This window comes from Streptopelia decaocto, assembly GCF_964273445.1.
Source record: "Streptopelia decaocto genome assembly, chromosome: Z".
Taxonomy (NCBI): Eukaryota; Metazoa; Chordata; class Aves; order Columbiformes; family Columbidae; genus Streptopelia; species Streptopelia decaocto.
Genome location: NC_138657.1, coordinates 58,095,988 through 58,120,467, shown reverse-complemented (window position 1 = coordinate 58,120,467; position 24,480 = coordinate 58,095,988). Strand labels below are relative to the sequence as shown.

Sequence of the window (24,480 nt, the reverse complement as noted above, 5' to 3'; positions counted from 1 at the left end):
GATGCATAATCCCAATGTTACATTCAGTCTTGTATAGACTGTTTAATTGCATTATTTTTACCAGATTAGTGATCATGTGGGATATAGCCTGTCTTACTATCACACATAGTTTTCAAACAAATAGATTATTTGCTGCTGATCAGAGAAACAGCAGTTCAAAGTTATTAATTCCTTATTCTAAACTATCCACCTCTTTTATTTTCTTTAGATAAAGAAGAGGGTAATGATGCACTTCGAATAAGTCAATCTGGAAAGAGCTATTGCCAAGTTATAATTAGGCTTCATTGTTCTATACTTTATTTCCACAGATTAGTGAATAGAGAAAAGGACCAAGTAATAAATTACCTACTTTTATTGTGTCTAATTTTTCTTTAGCCAACTTGCCTTCTCACAGCTCCATAGTAAGTATTTATGAGACATCCATTCCATCCACGTAGCAATGGTAATTCCATTTAACTGTGCAGAAAAGCTTGGAAAGCATATGGGATACTTTCACAGTTGCAACATAAAAGGTAAGAGAGTCTCTCGCTGCATTTAAGAATTAAACTGCACACTTTGATTAGAGCAAGATGCATAAAACTATCCTGCAGAGCAAATATGACATCCACCTGCTAAGCAGTTTACAGGAATTCAGGTTCCTCAGACTAGATACTGAGGATGAAAATACTCTGATTGAAATAGGTAAGGCTGAAGCAGATGGCTCAGCCCAGGGGACAAACCCTGGGGAGAAGCAAGTCATGGGCAGTATAGCACTGATGTTTGAGGGAGAGAGGAACAGGGAGAACACCACAATCCTGAGTGATGGAGGATGAACAGGAATAATAAGAGTGCATTTCATTTTGTATCCTTCACACGTAAGTATCTACAATAACCAGTGGCCCAACTTGTCCTGGGTTTTGTTTGTGAGGATGGGCAATAAGGGTGGAAGGTATAATAACATTTCATATCAGCTAACTTCAGGAACTTCACTTTGATGGCGGAGTTGGCCAGTCTCTCTAGGCTCCCCACACAGTCAGCAAAAATCACACTCCTGCAGATGGTGATTCAGAGCAGAACTTTAATGCAGGTGCTCTCTATTGCCTCCAGGGGAGAGCTTCTTTCTGAATCAGCTGCAGCAGGATCCTATTTAGCTAAAGTCACCTCCATTAGTTCCCTGATCTCTCCTGCTGAGTGGACCCGTGTTTTAGTGGATGGACATGCCTCCACGTTTCTTTCTTGCTCCTATCCAGTGGGGACAATAAAATTCTTAAAGATGGCCTCTTTTCTCAAGCGACAATTTTATTTTATGTTCCATGGTTTTACTTTCACAATTGAATCTGACATTCAGATTAAGAAATGGGTTTGCCAGTGCAAGGGCTGAGAAAAGTCAGTGGGGCTCTGTAAGAGGTGCTGGAGACTTGCCTAGATTAATTTGGTTCCAGTGCATTGGCTTTAATTTAAGCATACTACAGTGAGATGGCATCATAAACCACAGATAGAAGCAAGCAAGAGACAAAAAAAAGATATCTAATGAGAACAGAAAAATGCTCAGAATGCAAACTTCATAATTATTCAATTAGATAGATAAAGTTATACAGCAGAGAGCACACAATGAAAGTAAGAGTTCTTGGATTCAGGGCACATATCTGAATATCCACATTTGAAGGCATGGCATTTACTTTGCTTTAAAAAGGTTGGGAAGCATGTTAAGTTGGAAGCATCTTAAAGGAATCAGAGTCTAATGAAAATAGTGTAAATTTAGAAAGAACTGTGTTATCTAACTTTCAGATAGTTGGAACCTTTCCCAACTAGAAGATTCATCTTTACTGGGCAACTGCTAAATGACAAGATCGATCTTAAAAATCTGACAGATTTTATATATTTAGTATAATCATAAGAACAGTCTTTTTTACCATTAGTTGGTCAACTGAAACAAAGTAATCAAACCATTCACTTAAGTAAAGTGTATTTTGAAACCAGTACCATGTCGTGTTTGATTATGTTAATAAATCTAGCAACCCACAGCATTAAGTATGAATAGTGATAAACAATAATTTACTTTTACTGCAAACATGTTTTGCTTCCTCCAAGAACATAGGTACAGACAAGTTTCAGCTGACTTACAAAGAGAAACAGTTTTGTAATTCCCACCAAAAATTTACAGACTGAAGTTCTCGTTTCATTGAAATTAAGTTTAAAGTGGTCTTGAACTGAATCTAATTTCATAGAATCATAGAATATTTTGGGTCGGAAGGGACCTTCAAAGGTTATCTAGTCCATCCCTCCCACCTTTAACCAGATCGGGTTGCTCAGAGCCCCATCCAGCCTGGCCTTGAATGTCTCCAGGGATGGGGCATCTACCACCTCTCTGGGCAACATGTGCCAGCATTTCACCACCCTTGTTATAAAAAATTCTTCCTTATAGCTAGTCTGAATCTCCTTTCTTTTAGTTAAAAACCATTACCCTTTGTCCTATCACAACAGGCCCTGCTAAAATGTCTGTCCCCAGCTTTCTGAAAGGCCACAATAAGGTCTCCCCAGAGCCTTCTCTTGTCCAGGCTGATAAACCCAAAATCTCTCAGCCTGTCCTCACAGGAGAGCTGTTCCAGCCCTCTGATCATTGTTGTGGCTTCCTCTGGCCCATCTCAAACAGGTCCATGTCTTTCCTGTACTGAGGGCTCCAGAACTGGACAGAGTTCTCCAAATGGGGTCTCACCAGAGTGGAACAGAGGGCAGAATCACCTCCCTTGACCTGCTGGCCACACTTCTTTTTTCATATCACAAGGCTCTTTCTTTGTTTTGAAATTTACATTAAAAATCACAGAATTCTTGATAAAAAAAAAATAAAATATATTAAAGTATGTTTCAGTTCCAACCTTTAGAATCAAACGTGCGAAAAAAAGAAAAAAAATCACTCTATGGGAAGAAGTTCATCAGAGGAAGTATATGAAAGGAGCTTTCATTCTTAAAAAAAGCAAAATGTCCTTTTTTTGATTATATTTTAAAATAAAATTGAGAGCTATTATTGATTAGAAACACAGGTTATATTGTATTTAGGTGAGTTTTCATTTATACCATGCCTATTTAGTTGTTCATTCAGATTATACACTCAGTGTCACTACTGTAAGTGAATAATTTAAATGGCATTTCTTCTGTCTTGAAATTTGAAAGATTTTAAAAGTAAAAGAGTAATACCAGCAAGCTTTGTTGAACCCTAGTATACCTTCATCTTTTATTTATTTGACCACATTCGAACTTTATGCTTCCCCAAATCATCTTGAGATGGATGAGTGCACTGGCTCACAATTATATTTTTTTTTAAAAAAGAGACTTCAACTTCAGATGTTGCATTTCTATTTAAACTGCCTCATTCCTTATTTCTCCTCCACACATGATTTATGTGTGTGCGTGTGTTTTGCCTTTACACTTCAGCTAAGCTGGTTTAGAGTTAATGTATTTTATTGATCTGCAAAACATGTTCGGATAGGAGCAGTGCAGTTATACCCATATTTCTGTGGGCATATGGCATTTCCAGGATGTACTTCCTGTCAGCATTTATTCATTATCCTTTCCATAAACAGCTGCTTTGTAAAAATACTAAGTGCAAAAGCCTAAGGGGAACCTCATCCTTGCATATTCATACAAGTAAGACATAAACTTTTAGAGTAAGTTTTATAACCACTCCATTTAGGCACAAAAGATTATCTAGAAGTTGGAAGATCTTGTTGAAAGCATAAAACCATGACAGCCAGTGTTAGAGAATAACAAGAAAGTAAAATCACACTTGATATATGCTGTATTGCATCTGCATTGAATATACAGAGATGAGGGCAAGAAACAGGCTGCCCTAAAGTGAATAGTATGGGTTATGAGAGCTTACAGAGAGAAAACTCCTTCAAATACTCTTCTCTCAGTGTTGTTTGAGCAACATTTAACCGAGTTTACATTTTACACATTTTTTCTAATTGTATCTAAGAGATAAATTTCAAGGGTTTTTTACTATTAGAGATAAGCATAGTTATATTGCATAATATTGGAAAGAGTGACAAATGATTGGTGCTATGGCTTTATTCCTGATAACTACTCAATTATTGTATGTAAAACAGAACTACCAGTCTGAGTAGAGTCTGCTTGAAAATACGACTTCTAAGTAGAAAGTTGTTCAAAACCAGTTATGTAAGTCCCTCCCTATCTATATCAATACAGATAATCCTTCTTTGATTATATGTGCTATTGTCAAAGTGTCAGGCTACCCTCAAGTGCAAGCTAACTTCATCCTCTTCCAAATATAAAAGATCAAAAAGAATGCCTACACTCTAAATGTATTTTTGCTTAAAAACAAAAACAAAACACAAAAACAAAACAAAACAAAACAAAAAAAAAAAAACAAAAAAAACACAACAACAAAACCCAACACACAAAAAAGGAAAAAAATATTTTACGGAAATCCAAGAGCAATTACATTATCTTATTTTATTACAGATTAAGGCATCTTGGATGGACTAAAATGATAAAAGAGATGGAGTGGAAAAGGTACATGAGTCATCTGTAATGAAAACGGGAACTATTTTCTTGTCTCAAATGCCAATTTGTGATTTTTAAAGAGGTTGTTTCAAAGGACCTCTCTCATTCTATTAGCAGTAGCGCAAAATGCAGGTAAAATTGCATTATTGAACTAGACCTGATACTGTATGTCTCTCTCTGCTCCAAACCTATTCATATGAGATTGTCATGAACCTTTGTAATAAAATCCAGCCATTCAAAATAAAGAGACAAAATATATTAAGGTAATGTCAATAATGGTCTTTTGAAATCTAGGCAAAAGTGGTTTTATTTTTACAGCTAGATTAAACAGCTTAGTAAATTATTTATAGCAGGCTTTTTAAAACAGATATTCAGCAATTTTTTTAATGCTAAGATTGCTATTCCTTCCATATAAGAAAAAAAAAAAGCACTGTAAATTATTAGAAGCGGTACACAGACCAGAGTAAGTCTCAACACAGGGCTTTGTTCTTTTCTTTATGTTATCAGTGGTATTACACAGCCCAGAACAAAGTATCTTGCTTTGATTTTTTCTAATGTGAAATGTAAGCATTCTAAATGTGCATTTTCAGGTGGCCAATTTTTATGTCTAATTGGGTCTCAATAGAGACTTTTCTCCAGATGTACTTTGGATATTAGGATGAGTCAGGTGCTGAATAGCCATGTGTGAGAAGTTCAACCCTTCCATTTAAAGCAGTACAGTCAGTGCGCTTGAGAAAACCTGATGGTGATATGGCTGATAATGACCCCTTGGCAATAATGTGCTGCTTGTGCAAAGGCAATTATCTTTATACAGTCTTAAAGCATACAGATCAAGAATTAGACTGTGCATATTAATACAGGTTTGCAATGAAAAAGACAAAGATTTGCTGAAGAACAGCTGTATATGAATGGTATTTATCTGGATTTATCTACACCTGGATTTATTCTGGGATATCTGCTCTGGAATCAATATTTCAAGGGTTCAGTTTTTGGATATTCTAATCACAGGAGAAAAGTCATGGAGAGCTACTTGAGAATGAATAATTGTTCCATACTGATATCCCAGTTCAACCTGGAATGCCACCACATGCAGATAAACACTTGCTGTTAAATGTATAGAGACAGAGCAAGGAGACTGATCCAGCTCCGCCAGAACAAATGGAACACTCTCTTCTACAACAGAAAAGCTGCATTTGGCCATGAGGTGCTTGTAATTCCTCCTGAATATTCATTCTTAGGCAAATGGGGGATACAAGGTTCAAAATATGACAGGTCCAACTTATGGTTCTGCTTTAGTTCACATTTTTTATTAAATAAATGGCTTAAGGCATGCTTTATGATGTCTATTATTATTCCCTAGAATGCCTATCAAATACAGCATTATAACCATGTTATGTGCAGTTCCTAGTATTTCTTCAAGTTTAAGGCTGACATCAAATATTTTGTAAATTACAGTTAGCAGAAATTCCTTCAAACATACTGCAGTATATGCATTTATGAGTTGGTTTGTTTCTTCGGGGGTCAAAATGGAAATTAACTTTTGATGATAAACGAGCAAGTCCCTCCCTGCATCCATATTTTGATAGTTTCTGGCTACCTCTTACAATAACAGAGAAAATCTGTGGAAATAAGTATCTATTAGGTACATCAACTTAATTTTGCATACTTCCTCTAACTAATCATTTTATTATTTTTATCCCATATAAGAAAGAGTAGCGTTCAATCTGAAAGAAACAGAAGCATGCAAGGCAGCCAACTAATTCAGTACAGAAATCCTCTGCTTTGTCACCCATTATCACATCAGTAGCACAGTGCTACAATCAACTCTTACAAACATGGGTGTCCTAATTTAAAAACATTCTCCATAGCTCTGACCACCAATATCTACTGAACTAACTATCACCATCAGCATTAAATAATTATATCAAGACTACCATATTGAGTTTAAAGCATTTTAATGAGAGTAAAGTAAGGTAGCAGGGCTTATGACAGTAGCTGAGTCTAAACCCTTTCCAAAATTGGTGGAGTTGTGGGATTACAACTGGGAATTCCTTCTTTGAAGGACTGTTTTCACTTTTGTCTCAGTTGTAAAACATGTTGACTATTTTAAATTTTTAGGAAGTTTTAAACCTCCCTGTAAATGATTTTGCACCTTTCTTTTCAAACTTTGACCTTCTACATCTCAATTAGTTCATGGATAACTTGACAACACATAAATGGTAGTAAGTCATGAAGATCAGTACATTTTTAATTGTTTTAGGTTAGGAAACCAGCAAGGCCTGACTGTCACAGAATCTAAAACAATTTCTGCTATATTTCAGATTTTTAGAAAGAAGAAGAAAAACACTGCTCTGCACCAGCGTTTCATGGCTTGAAAGAGAGAAATAATAAAACCTCAACTAGAAAGTAAAAAAGAAACAGTAAGGAAAGAGTATGAAACAAATTAGTACAATTTTTACGACAAGAAAGAGAGCGCATCTGGAATACTGTGTCCAGTTCTGGGCCCCTCAGTTCAAGAAGGACAGGGAACTGCTGGAGAGAGTCCAACACAGAGCAACAAAGATGATGAAGGGAGTGGAGCACCTCCCTTATGAGGAAAGGCTGAGGGAGCTGAGTCTCTTTAGCTTAGAGAAGAGGAGACTGAGGGGTGACCTCAATAATGTTTATAAATATGTAAAGGGTGAGTGTCATGAGGATGGAAACAGGCTCTTCTCGGTGACAACCAATGGTAGGACAAGGGGTAATGGGTTCAAACTGGAACACAAGAGGTTCCACTTAAAATTGAGAAGAAACTTCTTCACAGTGAGGGTGACAGACACTGGAACAGGCTGCCCAGGGAGGTTGTGGAGTCTCCTACTCTGGAGACATTAAAAACCCACCTGGACACATTCCTGTGTAACCTCATCTAGGTGTTCCTGCTCTGGCATGGGGATTGGACTAGATGATCTTTTGAGGTCCCTTCCAATCCCTAACATGCTATGATTCTGTGATTCTGTGAAACAGCAGCCATAATGGAAATAACTTTTAAAGCATACCGTATTGACTATGAGTTTGATCACAGGAACTTCCTTATTATTTTGAATCAATTTCCTGTTGGCAGAAATCAGTACATAGAAAAATAACATAAATAATGAAATATTTCCAATAAATAAGAGGCAGAGGAAGTCTAATAACTGTTTTTATGCAAGCACATCAGAAATCTACGGTCAAAAATACATAGTCCAAAAGTACAGGTGACAGCAGCAAAATTATACAGAATATGATATCAAAGGCAAGAAGGTAGGAAGGAAAAGTTACTTCCCTTTCTAGCCCTGCAACAGTGGATGACGTGCTAACCTGTCAGAGGACAGAAAAAAGCATAAACTAAAACCTATGTGGTCTTCCTAAAGCCTCAGCAGTGGTTGTAAAAATAAGAACTTGGTTTGTTTTCCTTTTCATTGATCATGACACATTGAGTTAAATCAACAAAGTCCTCAGCTATCCCATTTCTCTGGTCCTCATTAGCTTGGCATAAAACTTCAGTATTGCAATTAACACGTGTCCACAGTCTGCATTAAACATACCTTGTTATCTAGTACTGCACGTCTACAAAACTTAGCTCTACAGTCTCTTACAGTGCCAAATCACATGAACGAATATATTCTCCTGAGCTAATATATTTTTAAGCCTAACACTTGATCCCAACCCACTGAAACAGGTCATTACTTCATCATCTTGATGCAGGGGGAAATGGACTAATCTCAGCAGCTGGGTTGGTGCTCTGTGCAAGAGAGCAATAACTGAATTCTGAGTACCTGCACATACTAGAAGGGATATTATTGTTCACCTTAGATTCCTAAAATATGCATACCTCAGTCCCAAGAATGTCAGTTACATATTGTTGTTACTGGAATTACCGTATTTCTAAACTGTGTTGTAAACAGAACACTTATCTGTGTTGGGCAATTTTGACCCCAGTTCATCTCTGTTAGGTAATTTCAATCTTTTATCTGTTCCTAGAAGCATTTGCTATAACTAAATAGACATACATAAATATAAATTTATGAGTATAAAATGCATTAGAGTAGTAGCATATCTCATGAGATTCTCAGTGCCTCTAGTAATCTGATGATTCCCATATGTTCCATATTTTCTAGGTACCCTGTTTAAGAGTGTGGGATTTGTTTTACCTTTATTGCATTTATTGCTCAGCACTGCAAATGAAGTCAGAAGAATCTAATGCTTTAAACGTGGCTCTGCAATACCTTTCCATATAATAAAAAGGCACTAAAATACACTTGTGAATCTCCAAGTGATGATTACCATGTAATGATCAAATGCAGAAAAATCTCATGAGAAAATTACCTGCCCTAATGGCCAACTATGGAGAAGAAGGTGCTAGGCTGATGCATTATCAGAAAGGAGAAAACTCAACGGTGAATAACACATCAAATTACTATAATGCATTCCTTGAGCTCCGTTCAATAAATTAGAGATCTTATTGAAAAAAAAAAAAAGCAATGGCTTAACTGAAAGTGGTGTTCATTACTAAGAAATGTTGAGAATTAAAATTGAATTTCTGTGTGTGTTATTACTAAATAGCTTTGTGCATATTATAAATATATTAGCATAGTTCTTAGAGCACTATAAATCCTTACCATCTCCTGCATTTCTGAATTTCCCCATCAAGTATTCATTTAAGTACTTCATTTTATATGAGAGGAACTTTACAACTCTATGGCTGAAGTGCCCGAATTCTTTTACTAGCAACACTCATATTGTCAAAGATGAAGATCTGAAGTCTAACATCTTGATTTCTTTTGCCCATGAGGAAATATGTGACACAAAGAGGTGTTAATATAATGCAAAATCCCACCTCACTAAACCCAAAACCTAAAACTCCCAAGAGTTGCAAGGACAGGAAGGAAAAAACAAAACAAAGAAACCAGAGTACCTGGAGGGTTCTTGCTGAGCAAACATTGACTGACTGCCATGAGAAATGTCAGCAAAGCAACCCCTTTCCAAAAGCTTTAAAATCCCTTTTGGCTTTTAAAAACTCGCCTTCAAGTTAAATTCTATACTTCCCTGCTAGATTTTAATCTCACTGAGGGAACATTATACATGACAAATCTGGAAATGCAGGTAAATATCTTATTTAAAGGACCATATGTTTTTCTAACCATACAACCAATTATTACAAATATAGACAGGAAAATATAGGTTGGGGACCTTCAGATACTGTTACTTTCAAGGACTAACATGCCTTGAGTCTTTGCCATAGGTGGTATGAAAAGCCAGAGCAAACTTCCAATACAACAAAAAGTAATAAATTACTTCAAGGGATGCTTTACCACAGGCAGTCATGCTTAGATGGCCAGATGACAAAAATGTCACCTCTCATCTCTACTTGCCTAAAAGCTCTGTCCCGTATATGACCTGGCTATAGCTGCTTATCACTTGGGACCAAATCAAAATGCAGAATCTCAGTTTGCACAGACTGACTACAGGAGAAGATCACTATGCTTTTTTGGTTTTGTGCCTCCCCTGTTTCAGCAGCAGATTTTACTCCTGATTTCTAAAGAACTGTTGGCTCAAGTTCTGAGTTATGATAAAGATGATTTGTCTATGAGTCATAATGGAAGTGCACCAGTCTGGAGCAATGCAGATCAGATAGCTGAGGATAAGTCACACAAGGAGCTGCGGATAACAGGCTTTCTGAGCCAAGGAGAAATCAGGCAGTTATCATTAGGAAAGTCTGTGAAACTTCTTCAGAGGAGACTTTTTTGGTATGAAATAATCCTAATATTTAAAAAAAAAAAAAAAAAAGCAAACACAAACAAAACCAAACTGGGAACAGCATCAGAGAGCTATATACTCTCAAAGAAAGGTTTTTTATCTGTAATGGATTGGTTGGAATATGACTTCAAGTAAGCGGAAAAAAAAAAAAAAAAAAAAAAAAAAAACAAAACACTGCTGCTGCTTATTTTTATATTATATTAACTGGCTTTCTTATTTTTAAAGAGAAGTGTGTTGGTATTCTGGAAGAACACAAGATCCTGCCTGCCAGTAGTAACTCAGTATTAAATAAAGTCAGTGCATCAAATGGCAGTAAAAATAGAGAAGTGGGCAAGAGGGATCACATTTAGAAAATTTAAAGGAAGATGTGAGTTCTGGCTTTCATTTCATAGCAACATGAAGGCTAATGTTAGGAACTGGCCAAGAAGGCCAGTCTGGGAGTACAGCTACGACCTGGGTTAATTATTATTATTATTGAAGATAATATCCCAATGTGGTCTGAACATGTTTGTTGAACTATCTGGGCTGTAGGTTGGTGCAGTATTAAGCCATGCTGATATATTTTCCTTTAACAGAGGAGGCTTTCCATTTAATTTTACAGTCCACTTCATGGTGCACTATGACATTTTTATTATCCTTTCAAAGTCAAAAATCCAACCAATTTGTTTTCCTTTAATTGCATTCAGTCACGTTGTACAGAAAAGCAGTAAGCAAAATGCAGCTTTGTTTCATTGTCCTACTCCTTTGTGACATTAAATTTAATGTACTTTTTTTTTCTTAACGGTATTTGTGAAGTAAAATCATGAGCATGCCTGTGGAATTCGAATACTTTCACATATCAGCTCATACCAAAGCAACAGCTTTCAGGAGAAGGCTTTTAGAAGAAGTTCTTGCACTCTGCAGCCTGCAGCAACTAATGTGCAAGCCAGAATGGATCTATGGGCTAGAAGAGCACAGTGGGCTGTGTCAATTGAGGAGACAGCATGTCATCCTCACGGCATCCTCCCTTCCTTTAGCATCAAGTTATCTGCAGATGCTCTGGCTTGCAGCTGACCACTGGCTGTGCTGTGTATTGGAAAACTAACTTTTTCTGGCTGAGCACACATTGGCTTGAATAAGTCTTCAAGCCAATGATCACCATGAATAAGTGTTAAAATTCTATTTCAAAGTAAAATTGGTGTATTAGCCTGAGGCTAGCCCTTGTAACAATGTCATTTTGAGGAATGTACATTGTAGCCACAGTGCGAAACCCAGGAAATGCTCACACAGTCCCTCCCCTGCTCAAAAAAAGATTGAAATTCAAAGAGAGGCAATTTTGCCTTTCTTAGAGTAGTTCTATTCCAGAAGTATTTGACTCAGAAATTTAAATAAAACTCCAAATGTATGCAGATGCAAGAGTTATCTTTACCTATTAATTTACTAAAATCTCAGACTAAAATCTGAGTAAAAGGGAATACTTTGACAGAAAGATGTATTAGCTGGGGTTAGGGAAAGACCTCTTTTTCCTGACAATATTGGCCTTTAGCCATGACCATAACTATCAGTTCACAAACAAAGAATGTAAGGGCAGAAGAAATGATAAGATTCTTATCTGACTTTCTGTCTCAACAGCATTTGAGGCCAAACCCCAGTATTACGTGCAGTCATTTCAGTAACACAAGTTTTAAAATTCAGAGCAGATTGAAGAGTTATATGCTACAGCACACCAGGGGAGTAAAGCACCCCTCTTCCCAATCTCAGGAACCTGAAGCCCTTCCAAACTCCAAAGTCAGCAGTCCATTAGACTCTGAATACACCAACAAAGCATATAACTATCATCACCATCATCATCATCACCCTTCTGTTCCCCCTATCATTTCAAAGGACTGATATCTCATTCAGGCTTCTCTGCTTGTATTCAGTGCTAAAGAATTCACTTCCAGAGCCTGGAAAGCAATTAGGAAATGTCTTATAACGTCATGATAGCCATCAGAAGAAAGGTCTAGTTGTTTGCCCCAACAGTGGCCTTAGACACACTCCAGATTCCAGGCTGGCAGTCCAGGACTACGTCTCTTGCCATAGGACTAAAAGATTGCCCATACTGTGAACATAGTCTTGCTCAATTTCAGATCTCCCCACAGAGTTCATTAACAGCAATAAATTCAGTTGCTAGATTTAAAAAATAAAATTAAAAAAAAAAAAAAAGTGCAAATTCAGAAAGGATCTTTCCCAGAGTATGTGGCCAGTAAGGAGAGAGTATTGTTTCCATAAAATAAAATGACTGTGGGTAGTCGGAAAAAAGTGTCTCCCTGAGCACGTGCATAGCATGCACAGCCTTCTTTGATTAGATGTTGCTCTTGGTATGGAAAGTGGGAACTTAATAGTTCAGTGTTCTTTGAAAGTGAAATACTTCAATTAAGTGTAATCCAAGGCTTCCTTTCTCTCAGCATTGTTTTCATCCACATCTTTAGCAAGCTGGTAGAAAAAGTTCCCTTTCTAAATGTGAATGGGAGATGTTACAAAGCAGAACTCAGAAAGCAGCAGAATGCAAAGACATGCCAGTCAGCATCCTGGTGACCTACTTTCGTTGTAGCAATCCCATTTTTGAAGATATGTCACTACTTTTTTTAGGAAAGTTGCACAATGAGGTGTCAGCAAACATGCTGCTTATCATTAAAGATGTAACTTGATGACTGTAAATACTTGTCTGTATGACTGACAACTTTAGTCAACGAGCTCCCACAGTAATGTGCAGTATCACATTCCTAAAGGAATAAATACTGTTATGTTTCTACGATAGAAATACGCAGAACTACGCAAGATGCCCATCTACAGTAAAGGCACTGTTTTAAGGATTCTAAAATTATAAAAACTGGAGAGACACGTTTTCAGATGACCAATGAGACTGTTGCTTGGGGCTTTTTCTTCTTGGTATTTGAACAAAACAAAAAATTATTAATTCTTCACAGCCACTAATCTTTAAGGCACATGCCAAGCAACCAGACCCATCATTACCCTCCCTTAGAAACCGGGCACAGCCCAATTCCCTCCTTGAACAGTTTGTTCACACACACAAATGTAAATCTGTGTATTTCACTTATTTTACTTAGAAAAACACATGTTGACTCTCAAGTTAGGAACAACTTGGTAAAGGGCTTCATGAGATGATACAGAAGTGATGTACAAAACAAACTGAGGACAACATTAGATAAAACAAATTAAAAAAATATACCTTCAGGATCATTCTGAAACTACAGCCTAAAATGAAAGCACTAGTGAACTGAGTGTTTTCAGATTTCTTTTGGTGGCTTTTTTTGAAGGAATGAGGACTAATAACTTAAAATGACCTTCAAATTGAAAATATTTTCTGGCTTATTTACTAATAATGAGTCAATGTCATTTTATCAGTGGTAAGGGCTACAAAACAAACTTTAGTTCATTAGCAAGCCAGCCAAGAACACCCAAAAGTAACCTCAAATAAATTGCTGGGCAGCGTATTACTAGATATGTATTTTTACACTTAAGTCTGGAGCTAATTCTTTAGAAAAATAATGTTTAGAAAGCACAATGAAAAATGAACAATACTTACAACCATACCGTTTAGGGACACCCAGCAATCTGGTGGGAAATCCTGGAGTAATGGTACTAAAAACTGCAGGCAACCATCCCAGTGGCACAGCAGCAACATCATTCCGATCAGATTAAAGATTCTCACCACAGCACTGGCCAGATCATACGTCATGTGGAAAATCTGTGGGCAAAAATTACAGGTGATGTATCTGATGCAAATGAGAAATGCAAAACATTTACTTGTCAATAGGCAGGTTAAAGGCAAAGAAGTATCATCCTGAACTTCTAAAAAAGCTGAGATTTCTCAGAAAGGCCCAATCATTTGGTCACGCTAATTTAGGCAGAGAGCCGTGCTGAGACACCTGATTCTTGGCTGCACACCAGTGTTATACAAACTGCTGAAAAAGACATCTTTTGGATAAGAAGTCACCAACTAAAGTGTTTTCTTGAAGCCTACAACTCCTTCCAATTAAAGCAAATTTAAAAAGCTTGGTAAATGCAATGAGACCACTACTTGTCTGTGAACTTGATGCTTAAATACTCATAAGGCTGTGAGAGACAGAAATTCAACGACCTGTTCAGAAAAGACTGACCTTCGTATTTCTTACCTTCTTAAAAGCATCAAAGTCTGAGTGAAGAAACAATGTAAGTAATTCTACATATTTTTGGACTTCTATTTATTTCTATACTGTGTATTTATTAATCCAAATTGCACATACCAGTCCACAAAGCAAAATGACAAAAATATATTTCATTGCTATCAATCATTAGCAGTTTTTCTAAAACACTGAGAATCTTGTAAGTTTATAACAAACTAATATAATAATCTGGATTTCAATGTATTTCTCTTTGCTTGCATCTGAAAAGTGTCTTACAACAATCACACATGTAGTCTTAAAAACCACACAAACATTTTCAGGCTTGTCATGGGCAAGTTCATTGGAGAATTAGCTTTAACGGCAGCAGTCAGCTGCCAAATAGTATGGAGAAAAACAAGGTATTTAACACTTTTCTGCTATTTGGTTTTAAAGCACATCCAGGCTATAAATACAGGCATCTTCTTTACTTATTACACAATTCAGCCAACTCAAGATAAATATGTTGCATTTTAATATGTGTAATTATCACTATCCAGGAGTTCCATTTAGAAGATGAGGAATATCCAGTGGGTATTTCCTGGAATTGTAAGTAGAAAATAGTATTTAATTGTACAGATAGACATAGAAACCAGAGGCTTTAGTGCTGAAAACATCAGATTGCTAGAGGTATATAGGAATATTGGCCCATGACATACTCCATTTGTAAATAAAAGAATTCACACACCGAAGAGGGAAAGTTTGTATCCCACATTTTACATATCTAAACTGAGAGCAGAGATTATGTACCCACACTGTAAATGAGTGCAAGTGCAAATACAGAGAGCGTGTTATGGTCTTTCAACACCATTTTTTGATAGTGGAAGTTTGCCCTTGTTTAAAAATGATGGCATATGTTTTGAGTCCCAAAATGCAAAACCTACATAGTAGAAACACACCTCAGTTATTAACTTTATGTGCAACACATTTTTTCAAGCTAGGCCACTTTAAGAGTATATATTCCAAATACCGGTCTGATAGACACTGGAAAAAGATACTTGTAACATTATTCAAAATGTCATGTCTTATCCAAATACCATGTAGCTCCTGTCAAAATTGAGAAGATGACACTGGTATTTAGGATATACTGTAAATGGAAATAAAAAGAAAAATGTCACCATTACACATTTCTGTTGTTAAGAAATTTATTTATGTTACAGCTATTTCAATAGCTATAGTTTCAGTAGCATAATACAGAATGAGAGAGTAGCTGTGTGCACTGAAATAATTTCATTTTAAAGAACTGGAAAAAATAGCAGGGATTACTACTGGTTTGGAATACTAACACCCATGCAGATAACAGTTTATCCACATGGTTATTGTACTATAACCACAAAGTACAGATGAATTCCTAACCAAATGAAAAGTTGCAGAAGTTTTGTCAGAGAAAGCAGGATCTGCCCTAGATTATCTGTCTGAGAAAGTGCAGAAGATCAGACAGAAATAATACATATTTTATACAGAGACAACAACATCTCTACACTAAGGCTGGACAAAATTCAGAGTTCCCACCCACGCTGTTTTCATACTCCCTCAAGCTTCCTACTAGGCTTTACTGAAAGAGACCAGATTTTCAAAATAATTCACTGTGTTGGATACTGAGTATTTTTTTTAAACGTGTTACAAATATGACAATCAGAGCCAAACTGAGCACAAACATCTCCATTTCTATACCTAGAATGTGAACTTTTCTGAAAACATGCACCAAGGTGCACATGATAAACTGGGAAATAACTGGTTCTCCAAAACCATCTGAAGTCCAAAAACCAGCACTTGCATATACCCAAGGCTTCTGAATCCTTATCATGCCTCTGCAACGATGGGCTTAGGCACCAAGAGAGATTGTGCATGCATCCTGTGATCATAGCTGCATAAAAATCACCACTCTGTGGCTCTTTCACTTGGATGGAGCCTATTTTTGGGTATCAATTCAGATTACAGAAATGGTCTAAACTGCAAAGCCCATGTCTTGATACAGAATTTCCAACATTCCAGAGCATTCTGTGCGAGTACATTTCAATTTCAAATTTTAAAATTATTTAATTGGGTAATGTGCACTGCAAAAAACCCAAAAGGTATACATTTCAGCACTTCCAAGATCTTGACTAGCTCTTACAGACATATTACTCCCTGCCCACCCCACAAGATCACGCAATGGCTCAGTAGGGGTTCCCAGTGAGCCAGCAGAATCAGGACACAGAAGGAGATATTACAAAGGGAGACTAAAATTCAAACCAAACATCTGGGGCAGTGTGTTCAGACTAAAAGGCCTTGCTGAAGCAAAGAGGTCTGCCATTGTGTTTGGGCTCTGCAAGGACTATTCTGTCTTGTCACAGTGGTAGGACTGAATAACCATAGTTTTTCCTCAACACCTCTTCATAAGGAGTGTGCCTCTGCAGAAATGGTCATGTGCTGCAAGAACAACAACATATTGAAAATTTCATGTGAAACCAAATCCAACAAAGGAAATGACTGCAACCGGCTGTATATGACACTGCAATCTTCTACCATTTCTGAAACCTGAATTTCACTCCAGAAATAGCTCCTGTGCAGCTTAGTATTCAGGATCTGTATTATTAAAAATGCATTAACATATTCTGGTATTATCTGGACTGCTTAACATGGTAACATTGTATCAGCATTTCAACCATACTCCTGATTAATTGTAGTGTTTTATGGCTCATCTTTTGCTTATATAGCCTAGTATAATCACAGTCTAATGACTGTGACAATTTTGCATTAAATAAAATAACTTAGTAAGAAAAATCTTAAGCAAATGTTGAAAAAATCTTTTAAACATCTCTATGTATTCTCTCTCCAGTAAACAAAAACTGGGAAATGCGTGCTTGGTTGCAAAGAACATTCAAATACCCAAAGCACACATTGTAAGTAGACAATAATATTTGTTCATAGTAGTTTATTGACGTATTTACATTTGGAAAGGGGGCTTCGTTTTTTAAAAATAATAGCAACTACCCTGTGGACTGAAGTTATAAATTACATGTTTAATATTTTATGTTCTTCCATTCAGGAATCGATTGTGACACTCTGGAACAAGAGAAGTGAAGCCACTTTTTTATAGCATTTTCTTTTTTGTAATCACAAAGTACACTTTTTGTATTAATTAGAGGAACTTGAGGAAAGAAGGCTAATGCCACTCATTTCACCAGATAGTGGCTTGCCCACCAGCTGCTCCTCCAATGGGACAAGAAGAAATAGAGGAAGACCACAAAATCAATTTACCTTGATTCTGCAGCGTGGTACATTCAAATCAAATCTCTATGTTTGAATGGATATCTTATCAAGATAATATTCACAACAAAAATAATTCAAACCTTGCACACAACTGAAGTCCTAAACCCATGACTCAGGTAGTTAAGTATAAATAGCCTGATTACGCTTAAACACTTACCATTCGCAAATATCATACAAATAAGCAGAACTGCAGCTGTAAAACACATTTTAAAATCTGTCCACTTTATTTAGACTCTTAATTTCATACCTGAAGATTCAGCTTAACCAGCAAAAGGTGCAAATTTTGGACAACACATTTCAAAAAAATTACTAGAGTGAGATGAGATTACTGCAACTGAGAAAAAATTGAAATTCTCTTATAAACTAACTTCACATTTTTATTTTACATTATACAAAAGATTTAATGGATATCTCTCATTAGTACTCAGTTTCATTTCAAGTGTATATGATACCTTTATGTTACCATTTTGGGGGGGGCACATTAAAATAGTGTCATTTTTCTTAGTTTCCGTATACTTCAAAATCAGATTTAATAATTAATTTAGTTTATGAACTCACTTCTGAGAACTGAGAATTTCTTCCTACATTATTTTTGTAACCTTTTGTCTCCTTCAAAACCTTATTTTTTTTCCTAAAGAGCTGGCAATGTCTTTGACAAAGGCTGAAATGTAACCACAGATTAACAGCTTCTAATATTTTGGCAAAATATTGCTCACAGAGAATAAGAAATTGCTGAAGAAGTCAGAGTTCACGTATTTTATCTCAGTTTTTACTCACACTTTATTAATGACTCTTTTTATTCCTATGTGTGAAGCAGGAAGTAGACTATTCCTTCCTCACATTTATAATGGAGTGTATGTTTTAAATCCTGCTAACTCCAATTTCTGAGCCTGACACAGAAAAACTGTTCCGGTCTTACCAACCCACTTACTTAACAGTATTGGAGTGCTGTCATATTAAGTTAATAGAGAACATTTAGTTTAACTAAATGAACACAAAATTTGTTGAACTGTTGTCTTGGAATGCACAGGTAACATCTTCTGCCTTCTGATAATTAGCATGTAGTATTTGTTCAGTTATGATTTTTAGTTCAGCTTGGTTTTTAGGTTCAGCTTATATGCAAATTGGTTTATATAAACTCTGATAATTTAATTCTGATTTTTTTTTTTTTTAAAAAAAAAAAAAAAAAAAAAAAAAAAGGAAAACTAACTCAAGTAAGTCTTAGGACTTCCTGGAAAATGTATTCAATTCTCACATCACTGAGTTCATTTAGATACCTCTTTTCTTCCAGCCCTCAGAAGTACTAAAGGTGCTCAATATTACAAAGCTAGTTTGGGTTTAATCTTCAAATTAGGATTTGCAACATGCCTCAGGCAAAATGAAATGACACTTGTACTAAGCGAGCTGTGTGGAGTCTGGAATATTAAATAGCCACAGTGGGGAGGCAGAAAGAGCTGCACACGTGCATGGAGACTCTGGAAAGCACACTGAAATCTGTACCAAGGACAACACTGGAAATTCAGGCCGGACTGCAGGGCAAAGTAACAGTTATAAAAATGACAAGGGATTTTTGGTTCAGCCTCTGTGTCAGTCCAGAATTATTAGGTTTAGCCCTCACGGCACCAACTAGACAGACATTAAGAAGAGCAGGATCCAAGTTTTCCCACCTGAGCTAAATGTTCACTTCTAAGATAGTAGTTGTAACAAAGCTCCACAGAAAATAAAATAATATAAAAGAGGGAGGAGAGCACAAAGCTTCTTTTCTCAGCATCCATCACTCCATCTACTTTAAACAATGAAAGGCAATCATGGCTTTTTGTTCAGCCATTTCATATTCTACAAATCGATATTAAAAGACATTATTTGTAAATATCACTTGGGAAACTATGGGTCTGATACAATTCCTACCAAAGCTAGTTTCTTTGGGAGTCGCAAGTTATTACACACTACACTGGAAATACATTTGCACAAGTAAATGTCCATTGATTGAAATGCCTGGCTATGTCGTCAGGGTAACATTTTACACTCAGCTGACTCCTGATGTGTGTGCCTAATTTTATGATAAATAATAAATCATTGATAATTCAGTAGTGGGGAAAGGTATGTAGCACTATTTAATCTAGTTGTGTTTGTGACCTTAAGCTGATGGTAAATGCAAAGATCTTCTTCTTTAGTTGGCCCTGAAGGAAAAACACCAGTGATTTTATAAACAGAAGAAACTATTTTTAATCAAACATATCCGGAAAAAAAGATAGGAGAATGGCCTATTTTATGTGACCTTTAAAAATTGTTATTTTCTAGATGGAGTCAATCTGACATTAGGTTTTATAATAGAAGTCCCATTTATTCCACTTCAAGGCATGTACAAACGGAAGCCAGCTTCTGTGGAGCAAAAAGAACAGCACAACAATATATAAATGTGACAGTGTGCTATGTCCAGGTTAAACCTGAAAGCATTAATAAAACTACTTTGCTAAGGGAAGAATTAGGCAAGCCTTGAAAAGGTCACATATAACCAGGAAGCAAAATTTATTTACTATATATAAATTCTGCAATATGTATTTTCTACCTTAAATTTGGCAATGCTATACTAATATATTACCTCTCTCACAGAGGTTGCAACTTCACTGCCAAAACACGTGTTTTTGTTATTCTGCTGTGATTAATGTGTTTGACCTGTATTGACACCTAAATAGAAAGGAGCAGTCACTTCAGTTCTGTGATGAAGAAAACAAGCCAAGAATGACAGACCTCAGGATCCTGAAATAAAAAACACAGTGCTAATTTTTACCATCTTTTTACAGAGGTGGACGTCTCATTCATCACTTACACTGATGACAGAATGTACCTTATTAGGCTAAGCTTTTATCTTTGTTAACTGAAGCAATGTAAAAACAAACCAACCAAAACCAGTTCGCAGCTGTCAGAAAGACACAACCATGCAATAACAACACCCTGCCTCTGTGATAAAGTTTAGCTGAAGCTCTTCTCCCTAATTTCTAGTACCAAACCAAGAGTTACCATGTGGCAAAAAATACTTGAGCTGCACATGAGCACAGAGATTGAGAGTTTTGTCTGCTTGAAATACAGCTCCATTCCCATTTCAGCATTATTTCAAGCACCGGCACTGTCTGACCTTCAGCTCAAGTTTCTTGATGGGCCAAGTATCTCAAGTGACAGCATCACTGAACTCAAGCTGGAGACCTCTACGAGTGGAGCTGAGCTTGAAAGAACATTGCATTTATTATCTTTTTAAATTATTTATATCTTACAAAGAAGGCAGCTCAAAGATAGAGGCAGACTCTAAATGGCCCAACCTATTATTTTTCTTAGTACTCGAACAAGAACAACTGTTTTTCATATTAATGTGCAGATGTATTCTGGCAGCAACAAGAAAAAATAAGTTATTCACCATCACTGCTCTGCCCACAGAAAGGCCAAGGCAGGAACTCTCACAGCACTGAAAAGGGCAGCAGAGCAAACGATGTGAATCCTAAAAAATATCAGGGCATGAAGTCACAAAGCTGTTTGCATTTTTAGGAATTAATATCAGCTTCTGAATCCTATGTTTCTCAGTTGTAATACACAAACAGTTTTCATCCTTAATGAATAAGAAATAAAACAATAAATACCATATACACATTTGCAAAGAAATCTACCATAAAACATGTCAAAAATGCTGAGACAATTTAGGGAGATTCTTAGAAATTACCAAAGTCTTCCAAAAGTGCCACATCCAATAAAACCATTTTACGCCAGTTTTGATCACCCAAGTCTCACATACCCTGGAATCTTTTGATTTCTGTTTTTAAAGCATAACTTTGGAGATAATCACGCTCCACCCCCACACATGAGGCCTTTTCCTCTGAGTCACCTATTGAAGGAGAAAAACGGAGCAGTGCTCTGGCTGCACCTGACATTGACACCAGCAGGACATGATCCATATTCCAGGACCCAAAAGTGAAAGTCAATAAAAATTAATAAATGCAAAGTACATACACTGCAGGAAGTGTTTAGAAATACATACAAAGTAACAGCTTATATGGGAAAAATATATATTTTTACAACCAACACTGTACAAACAGAACACCTGTAACCACCCCCTTTCAACCTCAGTATTTTCCTAAACTTCATTTTTTTTGTTAAGGTAGTTATGTTTTAACTGCCAAACTCAGTGAATATGAAGTGAAATCAGATACTTTCTGATAGCAGGAAAAGCACTAGAGCACTGGCTGTACACAGAAACTGGAAAGTTTGCATGTTTGCAAAATTTTATCTGAAACTGCTGTTTCGGTAAAACAATTTTGTTTTTTCTTTTCACTAGATCTGTGTGTCATGACAGGCTTCAAATACTTCAAGGAGCTTCTCTTGTCTCAGCCAGAATCAGGCTTGGGAAGCAAATGAAAGCGTGTGAGTAAGAGTTTTCACTTACGTCATTCCAAACGTCCAAAAGAACCAGCTGGAAATTTAAGGGAAAGGTTCATTGATGTTCTTAAATCACCAGTTCTTTTTACATTATGCCTACCCTCAAAGTCACACTGCTGCATATCTGAGCTTCAAACTAATTGTCCTAATTATAGTACAGCAACATGATTGTCCAATAGCAAACAACTGAAATAATGAGGAATATTTATCCTGAGGATTGAAGTTTGTGTCTTACTGAAGCTGTTGAGGTTAATCTTCCAAACATGGAAATAATGGGCAAAGAATTGAAAATGAAAGTAATCACATTAAATTTCCTCTGGAACAAAATTTCTGAAATAAAATTGACTTGCAATGCTTTCTTTTAATAGCATGTTATACCTTAATCTTAAAAAGCCCTGAAATGTTGTTTTATGAGGGACAACTTTAATCTTTATATATTTAAGATGTTAAGGTTAAATATAAACCGTGAATAAATATGCAACATTGCATACAACATTAGAATCTAAATTTTGCTTTTTACAGTAATCAAAAATAAGGGTTCAGAGGCCAATCCTTATTAAAAAAAAGGTCTGTATATATGTGAATAAATTATTGAGCTAATTACATATCAATGATTTGAGGCCTAAGTCAGTGTTTCAAAATATTGACAAATTATTTTAAAAATTATATGGCAAATTAAACTGCATTGTAGAAAACCTATTTTTGGGAAGTACAAGTGAAGCTTACAGTTGAAATCTTACTGTCACTCAGAATCACATAAAGGACCCTTTTTTTTGATTTTAAAAGTTAAATACAAAAAATAACTGATGCCTAGGGAGGTAGAAGGAACACACCAGAATCACAGTCTTAATAATTTACCTCAAATATTGTCAGCTGAAATTAAGAATTCAGCTGCCTGGTAAAAACTTCATGTAGTCAGAAGTTTAAAGAAACTACTTTTGACATTTGCATATGATATCCTCTCTTGTAAAATATAAGGATGGATTAACACTGGGCACAAGTAGAGCTTGGGAGAGGAGTGGCTGGAGAGCAGCCCTGCAGAAAGGGATCTGGGGGTGCTGGTCAACAGCAGCTCAAGACGAGCAGCAGCGTGTGCCCTGGAAGCCAAGAGGGCAAAGCGCATGCTGGGGTTCATCAAACATGGTATGACCAGCCAGTCAGTAGAAGGGATTGTCCTGCTGCATCCAGCGTTGGGGTGGGCTCCATTTGAGCACTCTGTGCAGCCCTGGGCCCCACCACTGAAGAAGGATGTGAAGGTCCTAGAAAGTGTCCAGAGGAGGGCAACAAAGCTGGCGAAAATGTTGAAGGAATGTCCTGTGAGGAGCAGCTGAGGACTCTGGGCTTGTCTCATTTGGAGAAAAGGAGGCTGAGGGGCAACCTTATTGCTCCCTACAGCTTCCTGAGGAGGGGAGGAGGAGAGGGGGATGCTGATCTCACTTTCCTACTATCCAGTGACAGGACACATGGGAATGGTTCAAAACTGCACCGGGGAGGTTTAGATTGGACATTATGAAACATTTCTTTACCAAGAGGGTGGTCAAACACTCAAAGAGGCTTCCTAGAGAGGTGGTTGATGCCCCAAGCCTGTCAGTGTTTAAGAGGCACTTGGACAATGCCCTTAATAACAGGCTTCAACCTTTGATCAGCCCTGATGTTGTCCAGCAGTTGGACTAGATGATCATTGTAGGTTCCTTCCTACTGAAACAGTCTATTCTATTCTATTCTATTCTATTCTATTCTATTCTATTCTATTCTATTCTATTCTATTCTATTCTATTCTATTCTATTCTATTCTATTCTATTCTATTCTATTCTATTCTATTCTGCTCTGTTCTGTTCTGTTCTGTTCTATTCTATTCTATATTATGTTTACTTGGTTTAGTACATAAAACTACCTTGAGCATAAATTTCAGATCCTGAATTATTCTATTTTTGTAACTGTGTTCAACATTTGGTAAATACATGACTATCATTATTATGAAAAGTGAGTGTATGCTTGTACACCCACAAACATAATTTGCACACAGTATGGAATACTCAAAACTCTCTACAGATCTCTATGGATAGGCTATGAAAAAGTGAGAGACTGAAAAAAAAAAAACAAAACAACAGGACAAAAAGGTATACAAGTGATACCAGGAAAGAGTAACCACAGTAAGAAGCAATGTTGTTCTATGGTCCTATTTGTGTTCTTTGATTTTTGCCTATTTCCAAATATAATTTAAAATAATCCTTGCTTCTGATGGGTAAAAACACTGAGCAATACTCATGTTCGTCACCTGTGCAAAGGAAAACCATCTCTCATATCACATTTACTTAAGAACAGACCACATTCACC

At 36.6% G+C, this 24,480-nt stretch overlaps 1 protein-coding gene across 1 annotated transcript in view; it reads right to left on the bottom strand.

The window, feature by feature from the left end:
• Positions 1-24,480, bottom strand: part of HCN1 (hyperpolarization activated cyclic nucleotide gated potassium channel 1) — a gene marked incomplete at both ends in the record, with an annotated part of 194,651 nt that overhangs the window by 79,587 nt on the left and 90,584 nt on the right. Inside the window, one exon of the mRNA XM_082074987.1 lies at positions 13,847-14,008. Coding sequence (XP_081931113.1) covers positions 13,847-14,008 — 162 coding nt within the window. The remainder of the gene's footprint in view (positions 1-13,846; positions 14,009-24,480) is intronic.